Raw genomic sequence first — 26528 nt, forward strand, 5'->3', positions numbered from 1 at the left:
TTCGTCATGTTTATTTTTAACCACGGAGGCTGCCTGACCTACAATTCAGATACGTGTAATAATTGTCAGGTCTGGGAACCAGACTAACAGCATCACTGCACGATCACCTTCCATACACGTCTGTGAATTATGCAAATAATGCTACCACCCTGGCACGTGATCAAAACAGTGTCGCACGTATTTTATTCATTCATACTTTTCATGCAACGCAATTTTTACTACGACACACGCAGCAGTTGTCTGTTTTCACCGCAGAAGGCATGCACATGTGCATTCTTGTCAAAGCTCCGGAAGCAATTATGGGCTGATTATCCTCTTTTCAGTCAAGAATAACTGTGATCTATGCCAAGTGCCTACAATAATCACGTCTTAATCTGCAATATTTTTACAGTCGTACGTGTATAGCGATCTTTGGCGTTTCCCGGCGGTATCTGTACTTAGACACGTGGACTACGGCCTTTTGGTAAGTCCATTGCTTTTTTTCCAGTGACAATCGTGTTTCGTATATTTTGTCTTGCCATGTCATTTTAGTTTTCGTAATACTTGTGTTTTCAGTTTATAGAGAGCCACTCCAACCCCCACCCCCCCCCCCCAACGGCCGACACCCCCCCCCAAAAAAAAAAACCCTGGTGGGTGTTGTTATCGATATCATTAATTATAGTGAGCGAAAATCTTTTTATTAATTGACAACTGTTCTTTTGACCCATGCACTGAATCTGAATGTATTTCTTTTTTTTCTTTCTTTTTTTAAATCCGTAATCAATAATCACAATCATCAAATTGATATTAGGATCATTATCAATGATCAAAACACTGCATTATATATTAACTCATTTTCATATACTGCTTATTTGATCCCTGAAGATATCTGCGAAATTATTCAGTAGGGTGATTTCTTTTTTTTTTTTAACTCAAGTTCGAGATTTCCATCATGCAGCCGAAACTATTTTGGCGCCGATCCAATTTTTTTTCCGATGTCATGATCTCCACACTGTATATGAAAAATGCAAAACAGCCTACCACGCACTTGGCAAGTGATCAAAACTGTTTTACGTTTCACGGTCGGAGTGTGCATTATGCAGATAGCCTCGTACCTATATTTCATTCAGGCTTTTAGATGTAACGCAATTTCTACGTAAGTTCTCTGTTTTCTTCCGGCATGTACATGTGTTTTCTCAAGTGTTAAATCTTAGAGCAAGTATATGGGCTGTTTCATCCTCTAATTGCCTACACTAATCACGTCTTAATCTACAATTTTTTTTCAGTCTTGCGTAAAGCGATATCTTTGACGTCTCTCATAGACACGGTATCTATACTTACTTGTTTTGGTAAGTCAAGTGTTTTTCTCAATGAAAAATATGTTGTTTCTTTCTTTTTTGGGGGGCGGTGTCTTGTCAGATTGTAACATTTTATTATTTTTAAATGGCATTTTCAGTTAGAGAGCCCCACGCTAAACCCCCCCCCCCCCGCAAATGGTGCATGCTGTTACAGAAACAGTGTGAGATAACATTAATATTAATTATTGACAACCCTTCTTTAGATCCATGTACTATACGAACATGTACTCCTATTATTATTCAGAATCAATGTAGGTTAGTTTAAATGTCAAATGATCAAATTGATATTTAGGTCATTACAGAAAAACACGTGCATTATAAAACTGCACTGCAGCTCGACACCACTCGCAGTCTTGAATTGCAGCCAAAAGAATTTCATGTTCCTTTAATTTACCATGGATTGTGGAGCGTTTTCGTTCTCTTTGGTGGGTTTGTCAGTTTGTCCATCTACAAATTTTCATTTGCAGTTTTTGCAATGCATTTTGTTAAGTGAAATAGTCTCAGTGTTGCAAATCTGTATTTTTCCACTGTTTTTTATTTGACAATATAGAACAATCACGTGTGGAATGTTTTTTTCTAAGCCAATAATTATACACACCAAATGAAATCACAGGTCTGTTTCAGAGATCCGTTTAAATGGGCTTGATTTGCTGCTCGATGTAGGAAGGGAGCACATGTGTGGGTTTTTCGTCTGTTTGTTATTATTTACAAAGTTACCGAGCGCGTGACTTTAGCACAAAGGACCCATGACGTTTATCTGAACTTTAAACTCTTTTTGTTCCCTCCTTCTCGTGACTCTGACTAGACGGAATATTCCCAGGCACGCAGTCCGATTTCTATAAAGGTCATTATGCGGGCAAGCCATGCACGCGCAAAGTGCCTGGGTGTCTATGACGTCACTTTAGTTTCTCACTACACTGTAAACATGTAAAATGGGTTGACATGTAGACCAACGTTGGTCGATGATATCAACAGGTTAAACTCTTGGACAAATTCTTCTCAATTGTTTGAAACATTTTACCCAAATTGGGTAATTTCAAACCAGTGTTGGGTAAAATTATATTGCCAAACAGTCTTTTTACCCACTATTTTTTATAGTGTATAAATACACCTCATACCTTGCTGAATGATGAACAATAATCGGTTGGAAGTGTGCCCTTGAAACTGACAATTAGGAAAGAAAAAAATCCAAGTCACAAAAATTTGGTATGTACTACAGGGTAAGTCAAAAGGAAAATGAACCGGGTGACAGTTTTTCCCTTTATACGCTATCAAATTTGATACATCAGTGAGTTACATGTCTTAAAAAATGTTCTTCCACTCATCTTAAAAAAAATAAAAAATTACTGAAATTGATCAACGCCATCATAAGTTTATGCGTGTTTTACTAAAGGAACCGATTTAATAGCTGTCCATGCAATGCCATTCAAATTCAAATGAGATTTTTATTTAAATCAAGACTCGAACATTAGTTTTGCCTTCAGATTTTGTATTTGGTAAGGAACAAGTCAAAAGAAATCTGAAATGATGATGGCGATTTGTGCATGTTTCCCCGTTTGGATATTCATCCGTTCGTCGAACGATAATATATTAGTAATGGACAGCTGAGATCTTTTTATTGAAACTTGGGAATAGAGTATGCAAATCATGTGAAACTTTCACAATTAAAAGTCAATAAGATGTATTTTATCCCTATATGTGTTTTTTTTAACGAAATGGAGCAAGCCAAATATTTTAAAAATGTTTTTCATATCCGGTCACTTTCTTTTCGACTCAGGTCCATGGTTATTCGGTCACAAAATTGATGTATACTTATTTTGGTGATGTTGATTTTGTTTCCCCCCTTTTTTCGATTTGGAGTTCTTGGTGAGATATTTTTTGTACCAATTTGAGCTGCCTATATCAGAAGCAAATGATGAGAAACCATCTCGATACTAATCACCGAATATACAGGGGGAGTAAAAAAAAAGAAGGAAACCCAAATGGCAGGAGGCTATCGAAGCCCAATTAATAAGCTTTTTTTAGTACAAGAATCAGTCAAATCACTCATGTACTTTTTCAAGTTAAGGAATTTTAAACACAACCACTGTTTCAAAGTTTTGTCCACGGATCACTTTTCAGCAAAACGAAAACAATTCACACATCCCTATGAGAATTGTTTTCGTTTTGCTGAAAGAACATGGTTTTTTTTGTGATCCGTGGACAAGGTTAAAAACAAACTGGTGCTGGTGTGTAATATTCCGTAAATTGATTGAAAAGTACATGATGTGAGTACATGATATGAGTGATTTGAATGGTTCTTGTACTTGGGCTTTCATATCCGAGAATTTGGTAATGCGACATGCAGAACTTCACCAAAAAAATTGGTCCTGCCATTTGGGTTTCCTTTTGTTTTTAACTCAACCCCCCCCCCCCAAGTTTTGGCTAGCCCCCCAAAAATAAATTCCGTAAAAAAAAAAGAAGGATTGTGATGTACATGCGAACGGTCTCCCCCTAAAGAAGAAATAGCCGTGACAAGGGTGCATTAGTTAATATAGTGTAAATGATTTTAGGATTTTATTGGCGCTCCCCATTGAAAATATGGCATGAGCCCCCACTTCCCCCCCCCCCCCCCCCCCCACCCCCCACCTATTGATTTTCGGAGGCCTAAGTGTCTGGAAGAAATAACCGGTCTACATTTCAGCACGCCTCCCTGAAAAAATTCTGGATCCACCGCGCTAGCCCCCCCCCCCCCCCCCCCCCCAAAAAATGTTGGTTCTAGAACCGCGCCTGCACCCTGTGTATATATAGTGAATTCTTAATAGTAGTCAATTCTTGCAGAACTCAGTTTTTCACCGTTCTGTTGAAGGAAATAATCTACACTAGTTTATTTCATGACGTCACATTAATTATCTTACAGTAAAACTATAGAGACCGTGTTTATTCGACTGTTAGCGCTTGCGTGGCGTGCAACAAATTCAGTACAACACAAGGAAAAACACAATTCATCTGGTACAAAATTGAAATGAGTGAACTTCGACCCTAACCCAGTAACCGTACAGTAACGATCACGTGCATGCACGCAGATAGTTTTGGGGTTTTTTTTATCGTAGTAGGTACCACTTCGTACCGGTTGTATAAAAGTTGGCACAAAACCAATTTTGTTTTCTTTGCAGATGAAATTGTATATAAAATGTACTCGCGATCGCCCACTCGCGTGCGCAGCGGAGATTGTGCAATGAATGTCGGGGGATTCCCCGTTTACGTACGTGTACACAAGTTGCGCGATTGCTCAATCGTTCATCGTTACACAGTAGAAACCTGGCACGACCTTGCGCGACATTTACAGGGGATGCCGTGCGTACCACCGTGTCCCAAGTCAACGGACTTTCAGGAATTGTTGCTGACTCCTAAATGAATACATGCAAACGTGCCAGGTTTGATTTAGAAAAACCGATATTGAGTTTTAAAAGGTCGCTAATTTTTTTAGAGATTTTTTTTGTGGTTATATGAAATCTCGCTGCATTGCAGTTAAAGCTCGCAGCTAATGAGAATGCATTTTACTGAGTTTTTTAAGGTAAAATAAAAAATAAAATACAGTGTGAAGTGCATTACCCCATTAGCCTAGCTACTTTCAGCCATTTGAATTTTTGTTAAGGCACTGAATTTGCTATAGCAGGGTTTTGTCTGCTCATTGTGTACATAATTGCGTGAAAATGGGCACAAAACAATTACTCTGTTGTTTTATAACTTTTTGATTTCTTGTTCAGTTGAAGAAAAGAACAAGTGGAGCTATGGATGCCATGCAACTACTTCTTCCAGTCGCCATCTTGCTCATTTCCTGTGCTTCTATGGGCGTCAAGGCTGGGAAAAAGCCCGTCATTTACAAGAAATGGCCTGCCTGCAAGAGAGGCAGTGACTTCGTCTACATAGTGAAGTCCGACCGTGTACCAGGCGAGGTTCACGAACGAACCAACAGGAATGGCAAGACCATGTACGTCAGATAACTATTTGCCTCCAACTATAATATTTTATGCATTTTGTTCACGGCTCACAAAATTGCTAATAGATAATATTTCACAAGTCAATCACAAGTTGAGGTCTGACTTGTGATTGACTTAATAATAATAATATTACTAATAACGGGGTTTTATATAGCGCTTTTAACTGAGATCAGAGCATGTTACATTATTATTACCCCTGATCATTGGGCCAATTAATCATTCCAAATACCATCTCAGCTCCCTGGGGAGTACTACAGCTCGACGCTGCCTGTTATATAGGCGCAAGGAAGCTATTCAATCACAATAACTGCCCTAATGCAGGTACCCGTTTCCTGGGTGGGGAAAAACAATGCATAGAGTGACAATACAAATTGCCTTGCCCAAGGGCACACGCAACATGCATAATAACCCCAGGCTCGATCGACTTGTGATTGACTTATGACTGATAATAATTTGCTCCCCCCCCAAAAAAAAGTCACTACCTAAAATGTCACAAAGTGTGATTTTGTTGTCAGCTGCCTTGCTTTGCATCTCTGTGTTGTCTCTATTGTGTTTGCAGTTGGTACATATGCCTGCCTTGCACGCAATGTGCATCAGGCGTTCGTCAGCTTCACCCCTGCTCGACTTACAACGACACCAAATGTTCGGCCACTGAGTGTGCCGTACCTGGATGCGTTCTAGACGAGATGTTTCACGCCTGTAGACTGCCAGGCGACCCTAACGACTTTGCCAGTACCGCCGCCATGATGGACCCGTGCGACCCCACCAAAGCCCCGGTCAACCCGACTCCGATCCCGTCAGAAGGTCAGAAACACCAAAGTTTATCGGGTGTATACCGCCTTCCATCTCTGTAACCCGAGTTCGAATCCCACCCAGGCACACAACATTGTAATTGAATTTCCATTACATAAAATCATACCGATTTTCCGTTAAACTTCTTGTTATACCCTAAAGTTGCGCGCATTTACCTCGTCTCCGGATATCATCAAGTAGTCTTGCCAAACCTTGGTATTGATGAGCTTCAAATTCACCATGCTGACTGGTACAGTTATTCTATTAAACCTTATGGAAAATAAGGTTATGTTTTATTTCGTCACTTATAATGCTTTAGAAAGGAAGTAAGGAAGTGTTAAGTAGACTCTCTAAAATAAACTTGTTAAAAATATATATACGATGTATATATACTCAAATATAGAAACAAAACGACAAGTATCAAAGATTTATGCAAATTAGGCATTATTTCCACTAATGTTCATCAGTTTGGGATTCAGCACCCTCGAATTAAGGAAACCTTACCAACTGCTACTCAAAAAGTCCTCTTCTTGCCCTCAATGACCCTTTTTGAAATACCGCCTATACTTTGAAACTCAAAGATTAAGTCTTCATCATCTGCACCTCTAGGTTCAATCTAGTCTATGGAATATCCCCTTGCATGAGCAAGGTCTAATTATGATGCGATGAGAACATGAGATTCGGCGATTATTATGAAAAACAATGCTGCGTTGGGATCCCCAGATTATGACCACTGTGGCAGGTGCCTTCTAATTCTATCGGGCCTTCCGTAATCCGTTGTTGTAATACAAAACATGGTAGCCAAATTGACCAATCAACAGCTTAGTCTGCATTTCGAAATGACGTCACATTTTCCGAAAAATCGACTCAAATTGGCTGGCGCATGTGGTCGCATAAAATTTGCTTGCTTATAGACATCGGACGTTCGTTCGTGTGGCTCAGCACACGTGAATGTTTGATACACTATGTTTCTTTAAGCTTGCGAGCTACAATACATGACCATTTTTAAGAATCGTAAGTTTCGGTACAAGAACTAAAATAAAACTGACCATTTTCATGTCTCTTACTGTTTCACAGGAGACCTTTCTAACGGAGACCTTTCTAACGGACCACCTCATCATATACAGTTGAAGAACTCCAGCTCATCGCTATCCAAGAAGGATAAGAACGAAGCTGGTGACGCACAGAATGGTCCCAACAAGCCGAATTCGGCCTACTCGTCGGGGCGGAGGGACGGCTACGGATGGGGAACATTGGAGGTGGTACTTATTGTGGTCTTACTAAGTGTGGTCTTAATCATGTCAAGCGTGATTGGGGTGATGGTTTTCATCTTTTGTCGTAGGTCCGAAGGGAAAGCTCAAAGTGGGCGGGGCACTAGCAGCTCGAATGAGGGGAGGACAACTGGGGAGACGGCCATCTAGCATTAGGTTATCCCACCTCAGTTGAGGTAGGGTGCGCGTTGCATCCTGGGACAGGTTGCGCAACGAATGGGATTGTGTGTAGCGCAGCCTGTCCCATGCAGTGCAACGCATACCTCCGCTGCACATTTCCGGTCCGGCACCTATCCGTAAGTGTCCGGTCCATGATCTAGAGTTGCGTATCAATATGACATCCCATCATGCTCTATTAAACATAATATCCGAGTTACCGCAGTGTTCAATGAATGGGAGGTTTGCGGTAACACCTTGTGAATGATATCTCGTAGTGAGTTGTGTGGTTCTGAGAAGAACCAGTTGGTTTAACTCGACGTTTTCGAACAGTTTGCTATGTTCGTCATTGGATACTCTCCGATAAAATCAGTCTCGACGACCAAAGAATACTGTTCGAAACGTCGAGTCAAACCAACTGGTTCTTTCTCATAACGACACAATTCACTTGTTGCCATTTGGCGAAGTATCTATACAATAGCTAGCACAGTACTTCCGCCATTGAAGGGGGGGGGGTGTCTTCGGAAGGGAATTAACGCGGCGGGCCCGGATTGGCCTTTACACTTAAAAGTCACGCAATGTATATAACCGCCAAACAATGCAATGTTTTGTACATAATTATTAAGAGGCATGGGAAATGTATATTTATCTGAAACAGTATATTGCTCTATTAATCTAATTTATTAAGACACGAAAATAAATATTTTGAAACTATTTAATTGACAGTCGCTTGTAAAATTGTATATAGGCCAAGATAATGTCAGCATTTTTTCATGTAACCAAAGCTACTGTATGTGCAAAAAGCGATGTTCTATTCAGTGTCAGTAATGAACTCAGTAAAAGTATTCATGATCAAGGCTGAGGCGTAATAATGACGTCACACTCTCTTCACCGCGTTGCATCCTGGGAGCCAGCTTGGGATTGTAGTGTGTACATTTGGATAGTGATGTTTCTTTCAGTGAAGCTCACGAGTTTATAATCTTGCCAATCAAAAGCAACAACGTTGAATTTATTCCAGCAAATGGGACTTCTCCATTTAAATTTTGCGAATCCAACATCTTCCTATTTTGACCCATTTATGGATAGATAAGAAGTGTGCGCAGGCAGAAAGCATTTGTGTTGCGTTGCATTAAAAAGGATATTTTTTGTATATACATATCTCGCAGCGCAAACTGTCCCACAATGCAACGCAATATATTCTTGCACTGACATTTCTGGTCAAGCGGCTCGGACACACCTACCTCCCAGCATCCAACGCGGTCATTAAAGTATGACGTCATTACGTGCCAGTACCATTAATTTTGTGCTGCTTAAATTTTGCTTTACATAATTATATTGCACCGAACGCTGTTGTATATAAGGCCAAAAAAAAAGTCTCTGGTTTCTGGTATGCGCGCGCGTCGCCGTAGCCATGCGCGTAGGCAAAATTAAAAAGTTTTTTTTTTCAATGAAAGATGATGTCTAAAAACCGCCAAACTCACTGGTTTGACTGGAATCCTCCTGCTGCACAATTTTAACGTGTTTTTAGATGGGGTTATGGTCGAGAATAAGCTTTATGTGGCTTCTCTGGACTCCCATATATTTGCTCTAAGTTTAGTCGGGCACCATTTGCAGTCATCAGCCGACATTTGAAGCAAAAAAATCAGGTAAAAAAAAAAAAAGCCGCGTTGCCGCACCACTTTTTGGGCAAGCTCCATACCAGAAACCGGAGACTTTTTTTTGGCCTAAGCCTCTACTGTTTTTACCACGTATACATGCTCTGCATTTGGATAATGTTATATTTTTTGCAATAGCCTACTTTAAACAGCTTTAGCTTTGACAAAACTCATTCAGCAACTACAATTAGAAGTCAATTCTGAGGTGGAACCAGAGGCTCATGTTAGGTAGCGCGCTAGCACTCCAGGCTCCTCCCACCAATAGGGTTATCCGGTTCGTTACTGTGACGTCAGTTCAGTTAAACCACGCCCACTGCATATTAAGTAGCATTGGAACCATTGGAACCGGAAGTTAATGCAACTTGAGTGTTTATCCAATGGGCACCAGTAATCAGTGGTGCGCGCGCGTGTATAACGAAGTAACAAACCGGATACCCAACTTATGGTTCGCTGGTACCCCCCCCCCCCCCCCCCCCCGCCCTGCAAACAGGACGCTGCGATATCCAAGCTCTGGTTGCTTGGATTTTGCGTGACCAGCGACCTGCGCGTCATCACGGTCATGACTCTGCAAGGTTTGAAACGGCCGTTAAGACTGATTCATTACTCTTTTATTCCAGTTTAGAGATGTTTTTCTCGTTGAAAAGCGTAATAATGTAGGAAATTCTGTAAAACTTATCTGTGTTGTTAATTTACAATTCCCGTCACTTGCTCAGGCTCCGTTTCGAATCACAAACGGTCGGATCATTATATTTGCGACACTCAAAATTTTGTCCACATGGAACGCAATGAAACAGAAATCACATCCGGTATGGAATGTGCGCATTTCTATGGGAAGTTTTTGGATAGCATTTGCGCACATTGTCTAACTGCGGTCTTGAACAGCTGCAGCCAGATGCTTTATACATAGGTCATAGGCACTTCCTTCCCAAGATTCTGTGAAGCTCATCAGAGCCCTGTTTGCAGGGCGGGAGGTACGAGCAAAAACTTATGGGCCCATCTTGTCATTGAGAACGCGTACGGCATGAACGCAGTTGTGGTTCCGCCTCAAACATGGCTTCTAATTTGTTGTTCGCCGAAATATATGCAATTTTTTATTTTCTCTTGCCTTCTTTTGTAAATTGTAAATGATAGGGGCCTAATTTATAACTGTTAAGCATGTACATAATGAGTCCCCTTTTTCATGTAGGACGTACAGCGCCCTCTCTAGGGGCAGCTTTTGTTATTCAACTAATTCAGTGACAATGGATGTCGAAGTGTCGATTCATGCGTATGTTTATAGAAGGGCCTAAGTTGGAAGGAGTCTTTGAGTTTTCAGTGCGGTTTTTGTTCGTTGAGTATTCAAAACCATTATGATGATGGGACTGTGCCTTTGATGCTAAGCATGAAATTCAGCACACAGTATGTCATGAGAAAGATTTTTGGCTATTATGGACATCGCGGATTTGTCCTTTGAAAAAATATAGGTAGAATAACAAGCACTGGCAGCCATTTTGAAAAATTTGAAAATTGCTTGTTATTCTACCTATATTTTGTCAGAGTAAAATCTGCAATGGCCCTATAGCTAAAAAGTTTCTCTAGGGCATGTTCTTACTGTGTGCCAACTTTCATGCTTTCATCATTAAATAAGCAATTCTGTCAATTTTGCACCAATCTGCCTGACTAATAAACTTTTGGCTCAAATACGCATGGACACAAAACGGTCTTAAACGGTGTTTGTAGGGGGGATTCCACAAGACCCCTTCTGAACAACAAGTCCGCGTGCGGCGTTTCGTTTACTTGCTAGTCAAATTTAAAACGAAAAACAAAAAATCGAGAAATAATAATAATAATAATTTATTCATTTATAAAGCGAAAATTCCAATATGATTTTGTTCAAATGCACTGTACAGTAAAAATATTAATTAAAATACAGGAAAATACACTCTAAAAATGTACCATGACGCGCTATTACACACATTAAAAATAAAAAAGTAACAGCAAAAAGTTACTCGCAAGGAGCTTAGAACGACCCATGTTAAAATACGAAGAAGTAACGCAATGATTCGTTTTGCTTTTGTATTTACACAGACCCAATAAAGCGTACATTTTGAGAAAATATGCTCTGTTCAGTGTTTTTAATCATGATTGTTGTGCGGGCCAAACATGGTGTCCGGTCACTCCGGCACAGCACGCCCCATAAGAAACCGTCCCCCCCCCCCCTTTCCACTGGAAATTTGGCAGTCGGAGGAAATCAAAGCCCTATGAGTTACCAAGCTGAGCGGGTTTAACTTAAAGTGTCTTTTTGTCACGTTTTCTGTTTATTTTTCATGGAAAACGTGTTTTTCGCGAATTAGCTTTTTATTTTAACGTCCTGTGAAAATCGAATAGCGGTACTGTATGACATTGACCATGATGTTGGGTTTTGAACAGAGCCCCCCCATGGGAAGATAGTGTAAAATGGGTCTATTTCCACTTTGGTTTATGTCATTGCCATACGAAAATGTATTGCTGAAGCATAATGATTGCAATTGGAAGACCTGAATCTATATATTCCACTTTTAACCAAAATTCTCAGTTTATGACAGTTTTTCTTTACAGACTATTACAGTCCATACAGCAATCACAAAGGGGAGTCAGGTTGGCGGGGCGGTACTCGCTTTCCTCGCCTTCCACCGCTGTTACCCGGGTTCGAATCCTGTCTGGGTCAATACGTGGATTGGGTTTTCAGTCCCTACCTGATTCCGTGGGTTTTTCCCAGAATATTCTTCTGGGGTTTTCCTCCCACCTCTAAAACTGTAACTTCTTCTCATTGTCATCTCTCCACAGGTTTCTTCAGGCTTGCGAGCTACAGTGCCTAGTGCGCGCTTTTGAGGAATCCTTGGTTTCATTACCAGAAATGATTAATATCATTGATAACAAACTTGATTTTAATTATTCAAAATGTCCATAAAATCGCGGCTTTCACAGAAATACAGCAAATAAGAACTTCAATCCCACTGACCTACCCCCTCGTTAATGTTTCCCACCAAATGTGCCCCGCCCACTTCCTAACGGTGTTAGTCAAGAGCGCCTCCAAGAGGCATAATGTTTCAACAAAATATAAATACTGCTTGATCGCGATGGCTACATTTTCCTGGTGATTTTTTTACGATGTGAATGACAATTCTGAGGTCAGTTTCACTCGTTTGTGATATTAGACAAGAATAATGATGCGACCAAGCGGGAAATTAATTCACAAAACGATCAGAAACTTTAGCCTAACGCTGAGTAACGGGAAGAATGCCACTTTTTTCATGTTTTTGGTTGTGTACAAAGTCTATGAAGAGTTTAGACCCGTGAACGTGGCGTTTACAACGCCACGCTGTTGTGTATTTTCGAACCTAGCAAAATCGATCCGCCATACATAATTTCGTATGGATGTTGAGTACTCACGTAGAAATCTATATTTGCCTGTCCGCATGTTAAGGATGTGTCATTTCGACGAAATTTGCCATCAATGAAGACCCATACAGCCATACGAACGTGTGGAAATTAGATTTTATTCTGACAAGTGACCCTGACAAATGACCCTGGACGAGTATTATTAAATTATCGGAGCCCTCCGAGCTACCCGTCTGCTTCATGTGGCACATATGATTGGCGGCGTCAGATTGGCCAATAACGAGACCACGTGATAAACGCAGCTAATAATTTGAAATCGCGCTTATGATCCGGACATCAGGAGTGCCCGGAGCATCAGTGCGATACCAAAGTATCTGCAGCATTATCACGTGGTAAATCACATGCATGATCGGAGGAGGTTGCAGGACGTCGAGATCTTGCCAGATTTTACCTCGAATATCGTTTAAATGCCAGATTTGGCGTAAAAGCAGATTTCAACATGTTCAAGAAAGCTTGATATGTCATGTATGTGTGAATACTTATCGCACTGTAAGGCAATGTTCAGTCTTTGTCACGGAAGGACGATTTCGCTGGGTTCGAACATGTACAAGAGCGTGGCGTAGTTTACAAGCCACGTTCACATGTTTAACATTAGTAAGTGTGTCAAGTGTGTACTGTGCATGCAGGCTTATATTTAGCCGGATAGATTTAGCCGGCTTTCTTTTGGTAAATGATATAAGCTGGCTGGATGTACAGTGCCCTCTTTGATGCGATACAAGTAGATGTAGTACACGTACATAAAAGGTATTATTCGTTTGTGCAGCACCTATCATTGCCTGAAGTGTGACCGAGTTAGTGTGTATCTCTCATCATGAGTGAGAAGTCCCTGGTTCAACTCCCGGCTAGCGACATTTTTAATTTTTGTATTCCCTAAAATCAATAATAGTCTTCTTTTATTATTTTAAATTGACTCCAACATTTAACTACAGAGTTGCCTTTTTGAGTTTTACATTTTCTTTTCTTTCTTTTTTGATTTGTGGCTCTGGAGAATTTTTTTTTTTAAAGGGAAATAAGGTCCGAAATTGTAAAATGATCTGACTCCCATCTCGTGAATACCAAGTCACAAAGACATTGTTGGCGAGGAACTGGACTAAGATTTGACACAGTAAACATTTCTAAGTCCCCAAAAATAGTCACTACGCTGCGCATGTGTTCACTGCCTATCTGGCAAAATATTGTTTTAATAGCCGTACTAAAAGAAAGCCAGCGCCAGCTAAATGTCCAAGTATTTTTAAACAAAATTGGAAATGTTTCTCAGTCCCAGATTCATGTCTTATCAACATTTCTTGCACTCAGTGACTGACCTTCATTGAGATAATAATATGATGAAAAAAAGTGGTGTCACGATGCAACATTCTTTCCGAAATTACTTTTTATTCAGCTGATCAGGCGCAACTAAACACGACATTTGCTCTAAAATCATACATTTTAAATCATAAATTTGTCAACCATTTTTGTGCATGTGAAAATTAGACAAAGAAGTCCACAATGACGGATGGGAGGAATTTCAGATCACATTATTACGAGAAGGTGGGATTTCGTGGAGTGGAGGAGAAGAAATCACTTCAAATTCTGCTTAAAGAAGATCCTTTAGGTGAGTAATTATGAAATCATCATTATCGAAGAACAAATGTAGCTGTTTTTATGGAAGCTGTAAGAAATGCATTTTAGTTATGAAATAGCAACATATGCCTAATTGTGAATTTACATGTTGCACAATTGATCTGAGTAATACTAATAGCGCAAATCCACTGATCCTACCCAAAAAATACATTGACTACTGATGTTGACTATGCTGATACGTATCCAATTCTTTTTTAATAGATGTTGGGAAGTTGTCGATGTTCTGTCTCCGTTTTCCTCTGCCTGCGATGTTCAGACCACTCGTGTGGAAAATTATCCTTGGTAAGTTTAAAAAAAAAAAAACTGAAGGGCTAAGTTTAGTCCTTTCCCTGTGGAGATGGAACTTTGTTTTTGGAGGAGGAGGATTAGTTGAAAATGTTTTTAAATTTTAATACTTTTAAGACGACAGTATTTCTTTTCAGGTAGTCAGCCAGCAATGGAAACATTTGTTGTCCAAATTTACCTTAACTTGAAAAACAGGGCATCAAGGTGCTGAACATTTAACTTGGCTAACCCTAACCCTGCCAAATCCTCCAAAATCTACTAGGACTTTTTGGAGGATTAATTTAAAGAATGTTGAAGAAAGAGCCCATGATGAACTATTACTTTACAGTATTGTGTGATGCTCCTTGAAACTTGGTAGGTACAAAGAGTGCCATTGGGTTCCTGCACAGAAGAGGATTTTGTAGGATTGACCTATTGCGGTAGAATTGCGTTAGAATCGCGTCAACGCAGCTTGTGAAATTTTGTCCAATTATATACAGGTGGACATGGTACACACACCATCTGAGACAAACAAAACTTAGTGTACAAAAAAGGGGCGTGGCTAACTCGCAAACAGCGATAGGTCAATTGAGGAAGGTACTAGAGCCCAGCCACTATTACTTTACATGGGGTTTGATGCTTCTTGAAACTTGGTAGGTACAAAAAGCGTGGCAGCGTGGCATTGACTTTTCTGCAAATTGTTTGACTTTTGCAATTGTTGGATTAAGGAAGGTTTCTAGAGAAAAAATACCTTGCAGAAGCGCAGGTAGTTAACGAAATGTCGAAAAGATTTCCTAATCCTAAATTCTTGTTTGTTCTTTACATTTGTATGAAGGCATAGTCCCACCCCATCCAACCACACATGACTTTGTCATGCAGCAGCGCAGGGAACAGTTCAACGACCTCCGAGGTGCGCTGAGAATCATGGGATTGGTGGACGAGTCAACTCCGTTGAGCAGCGAGTTCCTCAAGATGTTTCTCCTGGAGGAACGGAGATTGCCCTTGGAAGATGATCAGTTAAACATCGAGGTATGTGACCATTGTAGAAGCATTCCTACATGCCTTAAAGACCCCACTCACAAGATACCAGAAATGTCTGAGACGATTCCAGACAAAATATCGGAATTGTGAACAACGACGATCATTGTTCAGTTTCAGACAATTTGTCTGGAACAAAGTGTTTCAGACATTTCTGGTTCCTATTGATTTTCCTGCCTTTAAAGGGAATGTACATCATTGGCTTTTGTTGTAATTTTCAGAAATGAACTATTTGAGGGGTTAGTATAATAGATCAAATATTGTTTAACTGACATGATTGAAGTTTTGTGTTCGAAAATGCCGGAAAAACCAAGAAAAACAAAAATATTCAAGCAGTCTGGTTCCCGTGGCTCCACTAAAGATGAAATAGATCAATATTTATAGATGCCGGAAAATTGTAGGGTATGGGAACCTGTCTAGCCTGCCTGCACCCGTTCATGAACATGTAACCAATAGCAAACTAAATTTGGACTGAAAAAATGGTAAATTTGGACCAGTAGTTGAAAAATAGTTAGGTTTTTCCAACGGTGGTCGGCCGACCACCGTTGGAAATGTATACAAAAATACTATTTTCTTGAAAATGACTTGACACCAGGTGCCATAATTTTACAGGATGCTTTATACTGTCATTTACCAACATTCTAGTAAAGTATTTCGTAAAAACTTGGTGGTTTTATTTTTCGATGTTTGCAAATGTTGTATATTCCCTTTAAAAAATGAATTCCAAATTGTCTGTTTTGTGTGTTTATTTGATAGCTCCTTATGTTTCCAAGTTTACACAGCATACCCTAACCCCCCCCCAAGGCTCTTTGGGGTCAAGGACCACATACCACAGAATACTACATGTGTTGTGCACACTTGTATGGAAAGAAATGCATACTACAGGTTACTACTCAGTAGTAATTGGGTGGTAAGGGTTTTAAACTTGTCTCAGTTTTCACCCGATGCCAAAAATTAATTCCCCCCCCCCCCCAAAAAAAAAATCAACTACTTGTTACAAACCATTTTGATATTTCAACTTCCTATTTCATCTTCTCCCTTTGCAGTGTCTTGAGGAGGAATGTTTTGTCTCGTTGGCTGAGAACGTCATCGATATATTTGATGATGAGGTTGATGCCTATTGGATCGCTGTCAAAATCCGCAGGAACATGATCGAAAAAGACTCCATATTGCAGTTGGTGAGTTTTGTTTTCTGACAAAGTTTTTCAAAGTTGCTGTTGTGAAGAGAATCAAGAGACGGGGTGAACTCAGACTTTGCTGATGAAGTTTATCAAGGATGTCTTTGCATGTTTCCAATTTTTTTAAAAATCTTTCTATTAGATCTTGTAAAGTTGGAAGGTGGTGTTAGGCACAACAAGAAATCAGCTGTTAAAGATTAAAGGGGTGGCATAGTTCAAGACTTATAGCTAGATCAAATAGGCACCTGCCCCCTCCCCCACACACACTGCATCCACCCCTGCATCCCCCCCCCCCCCTGCATCCCATACCATCTCATCCATGGACTTGGTGTGCATGTGATTGTCAGCTTAAGACCGGGACGTGGCCCTACACACCCAGCACTGTAGGGGCACAGGGAAGACCCAAAAACAGCGCCCTCTATAGTTATTCTACATGATGTCCTTTTTTTCTGCAGTCGCAGCGATTTGTCACGCAGCTTCAGAAGGACGATCCCCAGTTGATGCAGCACCTAGAGAGTACGGGAACCCTTAGCCGGATGGGTCCAGTCTACAAGGCGTGGTTTGGCGGCATGTACGCAGGAGCAATCCCCTCAGGACCGCTAGGAAGGTAAAAAAAACTATCCAGGCGATAAAATGAAATCTAGATATCGGACATTGTCTGACAATTTAATAATATACAAATATTGAGTGGCTCAGCGTGGAATGGTTTTGTTCAACAAGTTGACTTCATGCTTTTTTAAACATCCCTCTAGCAAAATAATGGAGTGTTCAGCTGGCAAGTAAGATGTAAACAACCCTTTTGTGGAGATTGACGAGCGCGTAGCATGTTCTGCGCGATGTCGCGCAGAATGCACCTGGGGTGTTGCGTTTTGAATTTAGAACTATAAAATTCTGACTCGCTGGTAGTGTTGCGCACGCTTAGTGAGGATTGTGAATGTTCAACCAATGAAATGGTAAGAGGCACTGGATTTTTAGGAGTCCACATTTTATGTGACACTGGAAAAGTGTTTAAGACCAGCTAGCCATGTCTTTATCATCCATTTAAGACCGGCCACGTGACGGGCTCTCGACCAATAGAAATGGCTAAACTGTCTGAGGTATTTATGAATAACTTATAAAGCGCTGGTATCTAGGGAAGCCTATTCACTGCGCTGGGGTCTGAGACGATTAATAATAAGGTTCAATGAAGAGGTAAGTTTTGAGACAAGATTTGAAAAAGTAAGTGCCACATTTGTGCAAGCAAAAAGGATATTCTCATTCAAATTTTGTACTTGTAAGTTTCTGACAACTCTAAATCGACAGTGGTGATCAGTGTCATACCTGGGTCCATCACAAGTCCATTACTAGTTCAAGGCATATAGGATCATTTGCTTTTCTTGCATTTTGTTCGTTTCCAATAATGACACCACTCAAATTCCAAAGAAGAATGTTCAAAACCTAACCTGTTGAAGTTTCAGCTCAGTGGATATTACACTTTATGAGAAGCAGTGAAAAAGCAGGCACAACCTTTTGATCACAAAACATGATTTTGTCTATATACATGTAACTCCTTTTTTTGCTAAATCAGTCAATGTTGACTGATCGTTGGAAATCACCTACATTTCTTGGTTTCTTCTAAATGACAGCAAGCCAGACGGACTAATTTCATGTGGTGTTTAAAACCAGTACGATCTTTGGTCCAAGCAACCTTTGATAAAAAATTTGGTAGGTTACTTTTTGAATAAATTTCAATGATGCTATATGCCTTTAAGTCGCTAGTCAATCAAAAGTCAATTCACAAGTCCAGTCACAAGAAACAGTGGATGAACAATAACAAAGGAATGCCTTCGTCCAAGCTCATTGGAATAGCTTGTGAGTTGAAGTGGGACTGGAGGACTAGTGATTGCGTTTGATTTAAGAGCTCAATCTCTGTGACCTTTGACCTTTGCATAGGGTGTGGGATCGTTTGCTAGGAGGAGCAGTCTACATCACCGCCTACGTAGCCCATGTCTTTGTAGTGACCTACCGCAGGCAACTCCTAGGCATGACCAAGTTTGACGCCATACTCAAGTTTCTACTCAAGGTATATCAATGCGCCCTTTCTTGAAACCTGGCTGTAGTTTGGGCTCTGGCTACAACTAAATTCAGTGCCCTTTCTTGAAAACCAGGGCCACTTTGGTGGACATATAAGCATATAAATTTCCTTTTCGAAAAAACTATTTGCTTCAATAAATTTCTTAATTTTAGTAACCCTCTTTATGATGTCCATTTGGATTTCTGATACAGTAGAATGGCACTTTAATACTCCTGTTGTCTGAACAGTCACAGACAGTCAAAAAATCAGGGAAAACTCAGAAACTCAGGGAATTTGACAGAGACCAAGAAGGGAAAGGTTTTTGCCAGTTTGGCGTATGTGCATCTTGTTCCATGTGTCCAAATTGTCCATTGACTGACTGGCTATGGTGGCTTTTTAGTGTTTATGCCGTGTGAATATAACACACCTCTCCAGACAATAACAATTGGCAGCGCTACCACCTCTTGACTTCCCAGCAACCTCGTTAAATTGAACATATTTCTCATGAAATTTTGGGGGATTTTTCATGGAAACTCAGGGCATTTTATTTTCATAAAGTGCTGGGAACCCTGGCATGTTTGATATTGCAATTGTTGCAGTGGCGTTCTACTGTATTCATTTTCTCTGATTTTTTTTTTGTAGGTTCCTCCTGACAGTGCTGAAGTGTTGGTGAATGATGCTATTGACAGATGGGAGAGTAGTGGGAACCAGACCAAACCAGATGCATTATGATGAAATGAAGAGAAGGCGCCAGACTAAAATGGGAGTCGCCCGACTTGGATGAAAGTGACCCACTCGAGAAGCTTTGTAGTGGGCGTGGCCAAGGTGTTTCTGTGGGCGGCAAAGGCCATGTGTTTGTGCTGTGTGTGAAGGACACCAGACCAATGAAGCATATTGTAATGCATTGAAAAGACGGGAGTTCATGGTGCCACACTAATATCAACTGATTGCGATCTTGTTTGTTATCTGTTTTGCCAAACGACTCGCTCAGCAGATGCTCAGCAGACGCTCAGCATACACTCAATGGCACAATAATTCAGACGCGTTATTATTGTTCCAATGATCATCAGGTCAGGGAACTTAAGGTGATTTCAACTCTTCCAAGCTATTAAAGGCAAAGGATCATTTGCATTTATCCCAAACAGGAACTTCCTGAATTATTATCCAATAGCTTACTTGGATTAAAGATTGTACTGGTACTAAACACCCTGATTTTGAACAATCTTCTTTGGATTTCGAGTCGTGTTATTAATGTAAACCAACAAAATGCATGAAAATGATTCCCATATGCCTTTAAAAGGTTTAGTATATTGTGTAGGAGGTTGCAAAGTGTTATTGATTGAAGGTGTGCCATGCGCCTGTGAAAGCTAGCGCAGGTCCGTAAGCTGGGGCCGTATCAGAAGTCCGACGCCTCTTTTAAGTCCAATGCCTCATGTGTCCGACCTATGAGGCGTCAGACTTATGGGCCTTTATTTGGTTAGGGGATGCGATTTTGCCAGACTTATGAGGCGTCAGACCTATGAGGTGTCAGACTTACAAGCGGACCCCCATAAGCTTTCTGTGTAAAATCTAACCACTTTTCAATTGGCATGGGGAATTTTCAAATTCATTTGTATAACCATACATATTCCTGAATAATGTTCCAGGGCCAAGACAATTTTTTGAATTGATATATGTCATGTCTGTGTGGCACTCTGGCAAAATGAGATGGAACTGGGCACAGGTCGTAGTCGAGAAAAATGAAAGAAAAAAACACGAACGGGGTAATTTGTTTTTGATTTCCAGATTTATTGTTATTTGTTACACTTGATACTTCACTACACATATTTGAAAGAAATAGTATAAAAATGAAATAATAGTGTTTCTATGGAAAAACAATTAGCATCTTTTATTTTCACCACTACAAAACATAATACTTTGAAGGCCTTTTTCTCAGTTTTTTACTTTTTTGACTTTGATAACTGCCAACTTTAAACAGCCATAAACTTGTCAACGGAACGTCCGATGGGAGTGCAACAAACAATATTGAACGGAGCATTTTACTCTCTTTCCTTATACCTGCAAACCCTCATTTCGACCTCTGCCCAGTTATGTTTCATTTTGCTAGAACGCCTTACATATCTGTATTGGCCTGTTTGGTTGTTAAGTGCAATGAAAGAATGCTCAAGTTTTGTTGTAGATAAAGACATGTAAAAGATAAGCAGTTGACACAAATGCAGTTAAGTTTTGTAACAAAATCTTTATTTATATGATATTGGTACAAAAATACAATATGATTTAAGTGAATCAAAAAACATGACTGTGAGTGTTTACTCCGACTTTCTCCAAGAGCCGTCAATTCTGACTCATCAAGCAGCGGGCTTATCCTCAAGTCCCAGAATGAAGTCAAATTCCTCTGAAAAGAGAAAGGCAAGAAAATTGTCTAGAGCTGGATTTGAACCAGAAAACCCCAGAATAGCTACTATTTTTCTACTATCCTTGAAAGTTTGCAGATGTACCCAACCCACCCTCCTTCCCCAACGCTAAACTCCCCCCCCCCCCCTTCCCCTCCCCTAAAATAAAGCATTAACAAATTGAGCGACCTAAACATATTTGAATTTCTCCTGCAAAAACACATTTTCAGACGCTTATGGTTCAAGAAGAGACAACAAAGATCACCTTCGGTTACCGGCTGAACAGACAGCCTGGCTCGTGTGAAGAGCGCCAGGTTCTTCAGTGGTCCCCCGCTCTGTGCATGCTTCTGATAGAGACCTTTGAGTTCGGCCAGTGAGATGAAGCGTTTGGTGTCACATATGTACTTGACGTCCACCATGAACCAACGTGGGTTGTCTTTTGTACTAGAGCTTTCAGGAGCAACAAAAACATTTAAAGAGTTAACAAAATAAGCAAATCAACTGAATACCAACAAACAAACTATGGCTGCTAAAAATGGACCCTCCCTGACTGTCAATCAAGCATTGTGCACTGACCAATTACATCACTGTATTTGGTCAGGTGACCACAGAAAGCTCATTCAAACACTGTGAGGAATGTATACAAACCAAAAGTGGGCAGGGCTTATGGCTTCTGCCATTTTGTCGTGAGGGGCAAGAGTAAGCGCTATGAAGTCCAAATGAAAAAATATGATTAGAAAGGCAAAAAAAACCAAGCATATATTTACCTATCATAGTGGGGATCTTTCTTGTCAAACTGGGTGTGGTCCACGTAACCCTCTTTCGTGATCTGGAGAAAATCAATGGACAACCTTCAACTTTACAACTTGATGAAAACAGCATCTACTTGGTCAATAATTTAATCAGAACGTTCATATTTCATGTGAAAGTGAAAGCAAAGCGAATTTCACGACCTCAACAATTGAAGTTTCATAGTGACGTTTTTCATTACCTTAATTTAATGCATTAATTTTGCACTGATGTCTACATTCAGTACGAACCAACCATTAGAGGGTATTCCCTGGTATGAACCTTTCAACATTTTGGCTTCATTTCCAGTTTCGGCTTATTGTAGGCCCCTGACTCACTTGGGGAACTCCGGATCAGAAACACCAATTCCATGAGGCTGTTACGCCCCAACTAGATCATCGTCTCAACTAAAGTTGGACCAATCCCAACTATAGTATTCCAACCAGAACACATAAGTTGGGATGCTCCCAACTTAAGTTGGAACTGTGGTGTAGTTGGGGCGTAACAAGGCAAAGTTGAGAGTATCTCCATTTTTGGTTGAACATTAAGGCATTCAATGATTCTGGAGCCACAGATGTAGCTGAGGCTGGAGGCGAAGCCAAGGTTTCGTAATCATCACAGCTATCTGTATGCACCTTGATAATGCCAGCAATCCCAGGCACTTTGGTGTTGCTGTGATAGAAGAACGCAAGATGGCCGACTTTCATCTGATCACGCAGGAAGTTCCGAGCTTGGTAGTTCCGCACGCCGTCCCAGCATGCAGTCTGATCCGGCTCTTTCTTTAGATCTTCGAGGCCGAACTAGGACAAAATCAGGGTGACACGAGACTAGACATCTACCCAAACTGTCTGTGATACTGTTATGTTCCAACTACACACCAATTGTCCTAACTACCGTTAGGATTGTCCTAGCCCCATAAATGTGGCCTATTAACTGGACTGCCTCCGTAAACATAGGCCACACATCCACATGTACAAAAACGTGTCGCACTTTGCCAAATTTTGATTTTCACATTTAGGATTAGTTTGTAGATTTTTTTGCTTTAGAAGCATACTCACCCTCTTTATAGGCTAGTCAGAAAGTGCTGCCTTTTTCAGATGTCTAATTTTCGTGAAATTTCATGTTGAAATTTTGATACGCAAATGTGTGCAAATGAATCTGGAAATTTCACGAAAAATAGACATCTGAAAAAGGCAGCACTTTCTGATTAGCCTATAAAGAGGGTGAGTATGCTTCTAAAGCAAAAAAACCTACAAAGTAAGCCTAAATGTGAAAATCAAAATTTGGCAAAGTGCGACACGTTTTTGTACATGTGGATGTGTGGCCTATGTTTACGGAGGCAGTCCAGTAAATAGGCCACATTTATGGGGCTAGGATTGTCCCAACTACAGTTGGTTTGTCCTATTTATACCAGTTGGATGGCCTCAACTATAGTTGGGACGATGCTATAGTTTGAGTGTAAGTTGTGTAACGATAGGCCTACCTTATAAAAGCACACAAGTTTAGGGAGGGGGAGGGGGAGGGAGGTTATGGTGATGAATTGGAAACTGTCAAGAATTCAATACTCTGTAGAACTAGAATGACACCACATGTGCACAGACAGGATGCTTTATAGTTCTAGAACACAAAACACACATACTTTTACATCGACCCCCTTTTCAATACGGCTTTCGGGCTCAGACTTCATGAGCCATCTTGTGTAGACCACACTCACGCCATCAGTGCTGCTCTTTGATGATGAAGCTGCTTTCGATCCACTTTTTGTCTTTTTCTCTGCTGGCTTATTGGACGGCTGGTCTTTGAAAAAAGAAAATGACATTGCTGATAAATATGACTTTAAAGTTTGTGCAACACTAGCTCTACTGAGTGGAGACCAATTGAAAAAGTACAATGCAAAACAGCACACTTTGTTGCCAACAATTGCAGACGTGAAACCAGTGTCACCTAGCTTCTTCAACAACTTGAATGGGAACGACTTGATGTTAGACGTTTGAAATCTCGTCTAACCATCATCTTCAAAGAACTGAACCATCTAGCTCCATCTAACATTGACCAACTGAAGTTCACAAAGGAGGAAACAACCCAAAACAGACAATCCAGAAATAATCATCCAAATAACTTTAAAAGAATAACAGTTAACAAAGATTGCTACAAGTTCTCACTCTACCCATGCACCATACCGGAATGGAATCGTCTACCAGCTGACATGAAACAAACGACCGACTTGAAGTACTTCAAAACCAGACTTGATGCCATCCCCCTAGTGGACCTGGCGGTTGACCCAAAAAGCTCATTTTAAAATTTAGAAAGCCTGCCGCATGCATTTAAAAAGCCCCTGTTGGAACTGTGGTACCCTCTGACTAACACCCCACCAAATAGGCATACTTTGACTACACATAAATACTGACACACTGTATGCATTTTTTGGTTGCATACCCTGGAGGACAAAAGGCCCAAACAAAACTGGTAAAGAGAATACAAATGAGAAAGACAGTCACCCTGGATAGATCTACACATTCATGACATTCCCTAAGACAAATTGTTCACAACAACTGGTAATTTTGAAATAACATTTTGTTCTGTTTTTCAAAATTACCACTCGTTCAAGTTGTTGGGAAAAATTTAAAGGGGTCTTCAATGTCATTTCTATCCAGGGTGACTGTCTTTCTCATTTGGTAAAGAATGTTGCTTCCTGACGCTACTTTCGAAACAGAAAAAAAGACCTTTTTTTTTGGTTTACCTTGTATAGAGAGTACACTTTCTTGTGAGAACTGTAAGGAATATGTTGGGAAAGTCTTTAAGAGACATTTATTTGTCGATGAATGTGTGGCCAACTCAAGGAATTTTTACATGTCACTGCATGTTGACGCCCTCATGTCGACCGACGTGTGACATGTACAAATTCACTAAATTGACCACACTTTTTTCCTCAGTAATATAAATGTGTAGTCAAAGCATGCTTTTACGGTGGCCTGTTACGGTGGGTTCATACCTATCTTCCCCAATACCGATGTTCCCCGAAATCCTAGCCTTTGACTTCAAGCCTTCAGGATCTAACTTGTACTTGCTGCACATGTAGTCGAAGTCAAACATGTCGAAAGGCACAGGCATTATTAATGTTGTGCCCATTCTTGAAAATCACGCATTCTCGAGAATGGGCATGCACATTCTTGAGAATGTGCAACTGGATCCTTGCTCAATCTTGGCAAAAAATAACTCTTCCAGATTGAGCGCACATTCTTGAGAATGCGTGACAAGATAACGGTCTTGTCGATGCCGAGCACCGGCTGCGCTTGGCAAGTCTAGCTGCATCCTCGTTCACTGATTCTCAATAATTATACTGTTGCAACGCAAGGCGCTGAAAAGTAGAGTGGATATGATAAGTAAAGGCGTATTGATATGGGGGGGGGGGGGGGACCGGGAAAATATAAGAGACATAATAATACTAGTGCAAAGAATTCTGATTTTTGGGATAATAAAAGCGGGGGGGGGGGGGGGGGGGGGGCGTAAGAATGAAGAATGTGAAGAATGAGAATGAATACTGCGACATCCCATAGTGCTAATGCTATTTCCCATTTAAATTGCCACCAATTTATTGTTCACATCCCACCATAACGTCGCAGAGCTGGATTCTATCTAGTCAAAAGAGCAATTTTGGCAGCTTCTGGACATCGTTTTTTTTCGTGGCACGCATATGATACATGCAGGGACTTGTAACTTGTCTAGCCTAAACAAAGCACTTCCCAGACTAGTTCCCAGTCCTCCGTTATTACAAAACTTCCCATAGTGGGCAGAAAAAAGCAATAATAACAGGTTTAATTTGATTCAAATTATCGTAGTTATACGAGTACAGAAGCATAGCACATTTTCTTTCCTCTTTATATGAATTGTTTCCCTTTTAACCGCTATACAATTCATTTAACATAATTATGTCGTGCAATGTTTGTTAAGATTGGGCAAAATTCATAAATTGTGCACGTGATATTCCCACCCAATCTTAAGAATGAGCGCCCATTCTTAAGAACGCGTGCTCGTTCTTAAGAATGGGCGCTCATTCTTAAGAATGCGCGCCCATTCTCGAGAATGTGCATGCCCATTCTCGAGAATGCGTGATTTTCAAGAATGGGCACAACATTAATTCATTCAATAGTTATTATTTTTTTTTACCACTACCAGAATAGCACATCTAAAATTGTGGCAAAACTAACAAAAAAACGTCAGTAAGTGAAGATTTACCTGTTTTTGGTCTCTTCCTTGGAGGCATTTTCGAAACAATTTAGAAAGTATTTGCAACCAGGCGCTCGAGCAGTAGCACGTGGAGCAGACGAAAAACAATAAACTACGCCCTCAAGAGTTTATCGTAGAAAAGGATTTGACATATTTATTTTAGTATTTGGACCATGTATATCGTGTCAACTAAGATAGTCTACTTTCAAATCATGGCGAGAAATTAACTGCTTTAGTTTCATAAATTTACAATTGAATCATATGTATAGTCCTGCAAAAGTATGACAAATGGTGACTTTTACGAAATAACATTAATCTGAGAAAAACGCGAACTACATGAAATATTACT

The 26528-nt window shown here is 40.4% G+C and overlaps 3 protein-coding genes across 4 annotated transcripts; 2 read left to right on the top strand and 1 right to left on the bottom strand.

Moving 5' to 3' along the window:
* The first annotated feature begins 375 nt into the window (after positions 1–375).
* LOC119724479 lies at positions 376–8931 on the top strand. The gene is made up of 4 exons (XM_038195552.1): positions 376–463; positions 5087–5310; positions 5880–6124; positions 7190–8931. The coding sequence occupies exons 2-4, from the start codon at positions 5111–5113 to the stop codon at positions 7531–7533; spliced, it is 789 nt and encodes a 262-aa protein (XP_038051480.1). The 5' UTR covers positions 376–463; positions 5087–5110; the 3' UTR covers positions 7534–8931.
* A 3310-nt stretch (positions 8932–12241) lies between these two features.
* On the top strand, positions 12242–21057 carry LOC119724485 (TBC1 domain family member 7-like). The gene is made up of 8 exons (XM_038195565.1): positions 12242–12343; positions 14088–14208; positions 14439–14519; positions 15337–15530; positions 16586–16717; positions 17173–17324; positions 18650–18779; positions 19413–21057. The coding sequence occupies exons 2-8, from the start codon at positions 14103–14105 to the stop codon at positions 19500–19502; spliced, it is 885 nt and encodes a 294-aa protein (XP_038051493.1). The 5' UTR covers positions 12242–12343; positions 14088–14102; the 3' UTR covers positions 19503–21057.
* On the bottom strand, positions 20990–26307 carry LOC119724494 (thymocyte nuclear protein 1-like). 2 transcript variants are annotated; one of them, XM_038195586.1, is made up of 6 exons: positions 26189–26307; positions 23592–23749; positions 22588–22752; positions 21931–21992; positions 21429–21613; positions 20990–21165 (listed from the first exon to the last, which is right to left on the bottom strand). In XM_038195586.1, the coding sequence occupies exons 1-6, from the start codon at positions 26214–26216 to the stop codon at positions 21119–21121; spliced, it is 645 nt and encodes a 214-aa protein (XP_038051514.1). In that variant the 5' UTR covers positions 26217–26307; the 3' UTR covers positions 20990–21118. The 2 variants fall into 2 exon arrangements, with proteins under 2 accessions (XP_038051514.1, XP_038051506.1); XM_038195578.1 differs by lacking the exon at positions 26189–26307 and adding an exon at positions 24133–24223.
* Positions 26308–26528: the final 221 nt, after the last annotated feature.

Source organism: Patiria miniata, unplaced genomic scaffold (assembly GCF_015706575.1).
Source record: "Patiria miniata isolate m_02_andy unplaced genomic scaffold, ASM1570657v1 HiC_scaffold_1, whole genome shotgun sequence".
Classification (NCBI taxonomy): Eukaryota; Metazoa; Echinodermata; class Asteroidea; order Valvatida; family Asterinidae; genus Patiria; species Patiria miniata.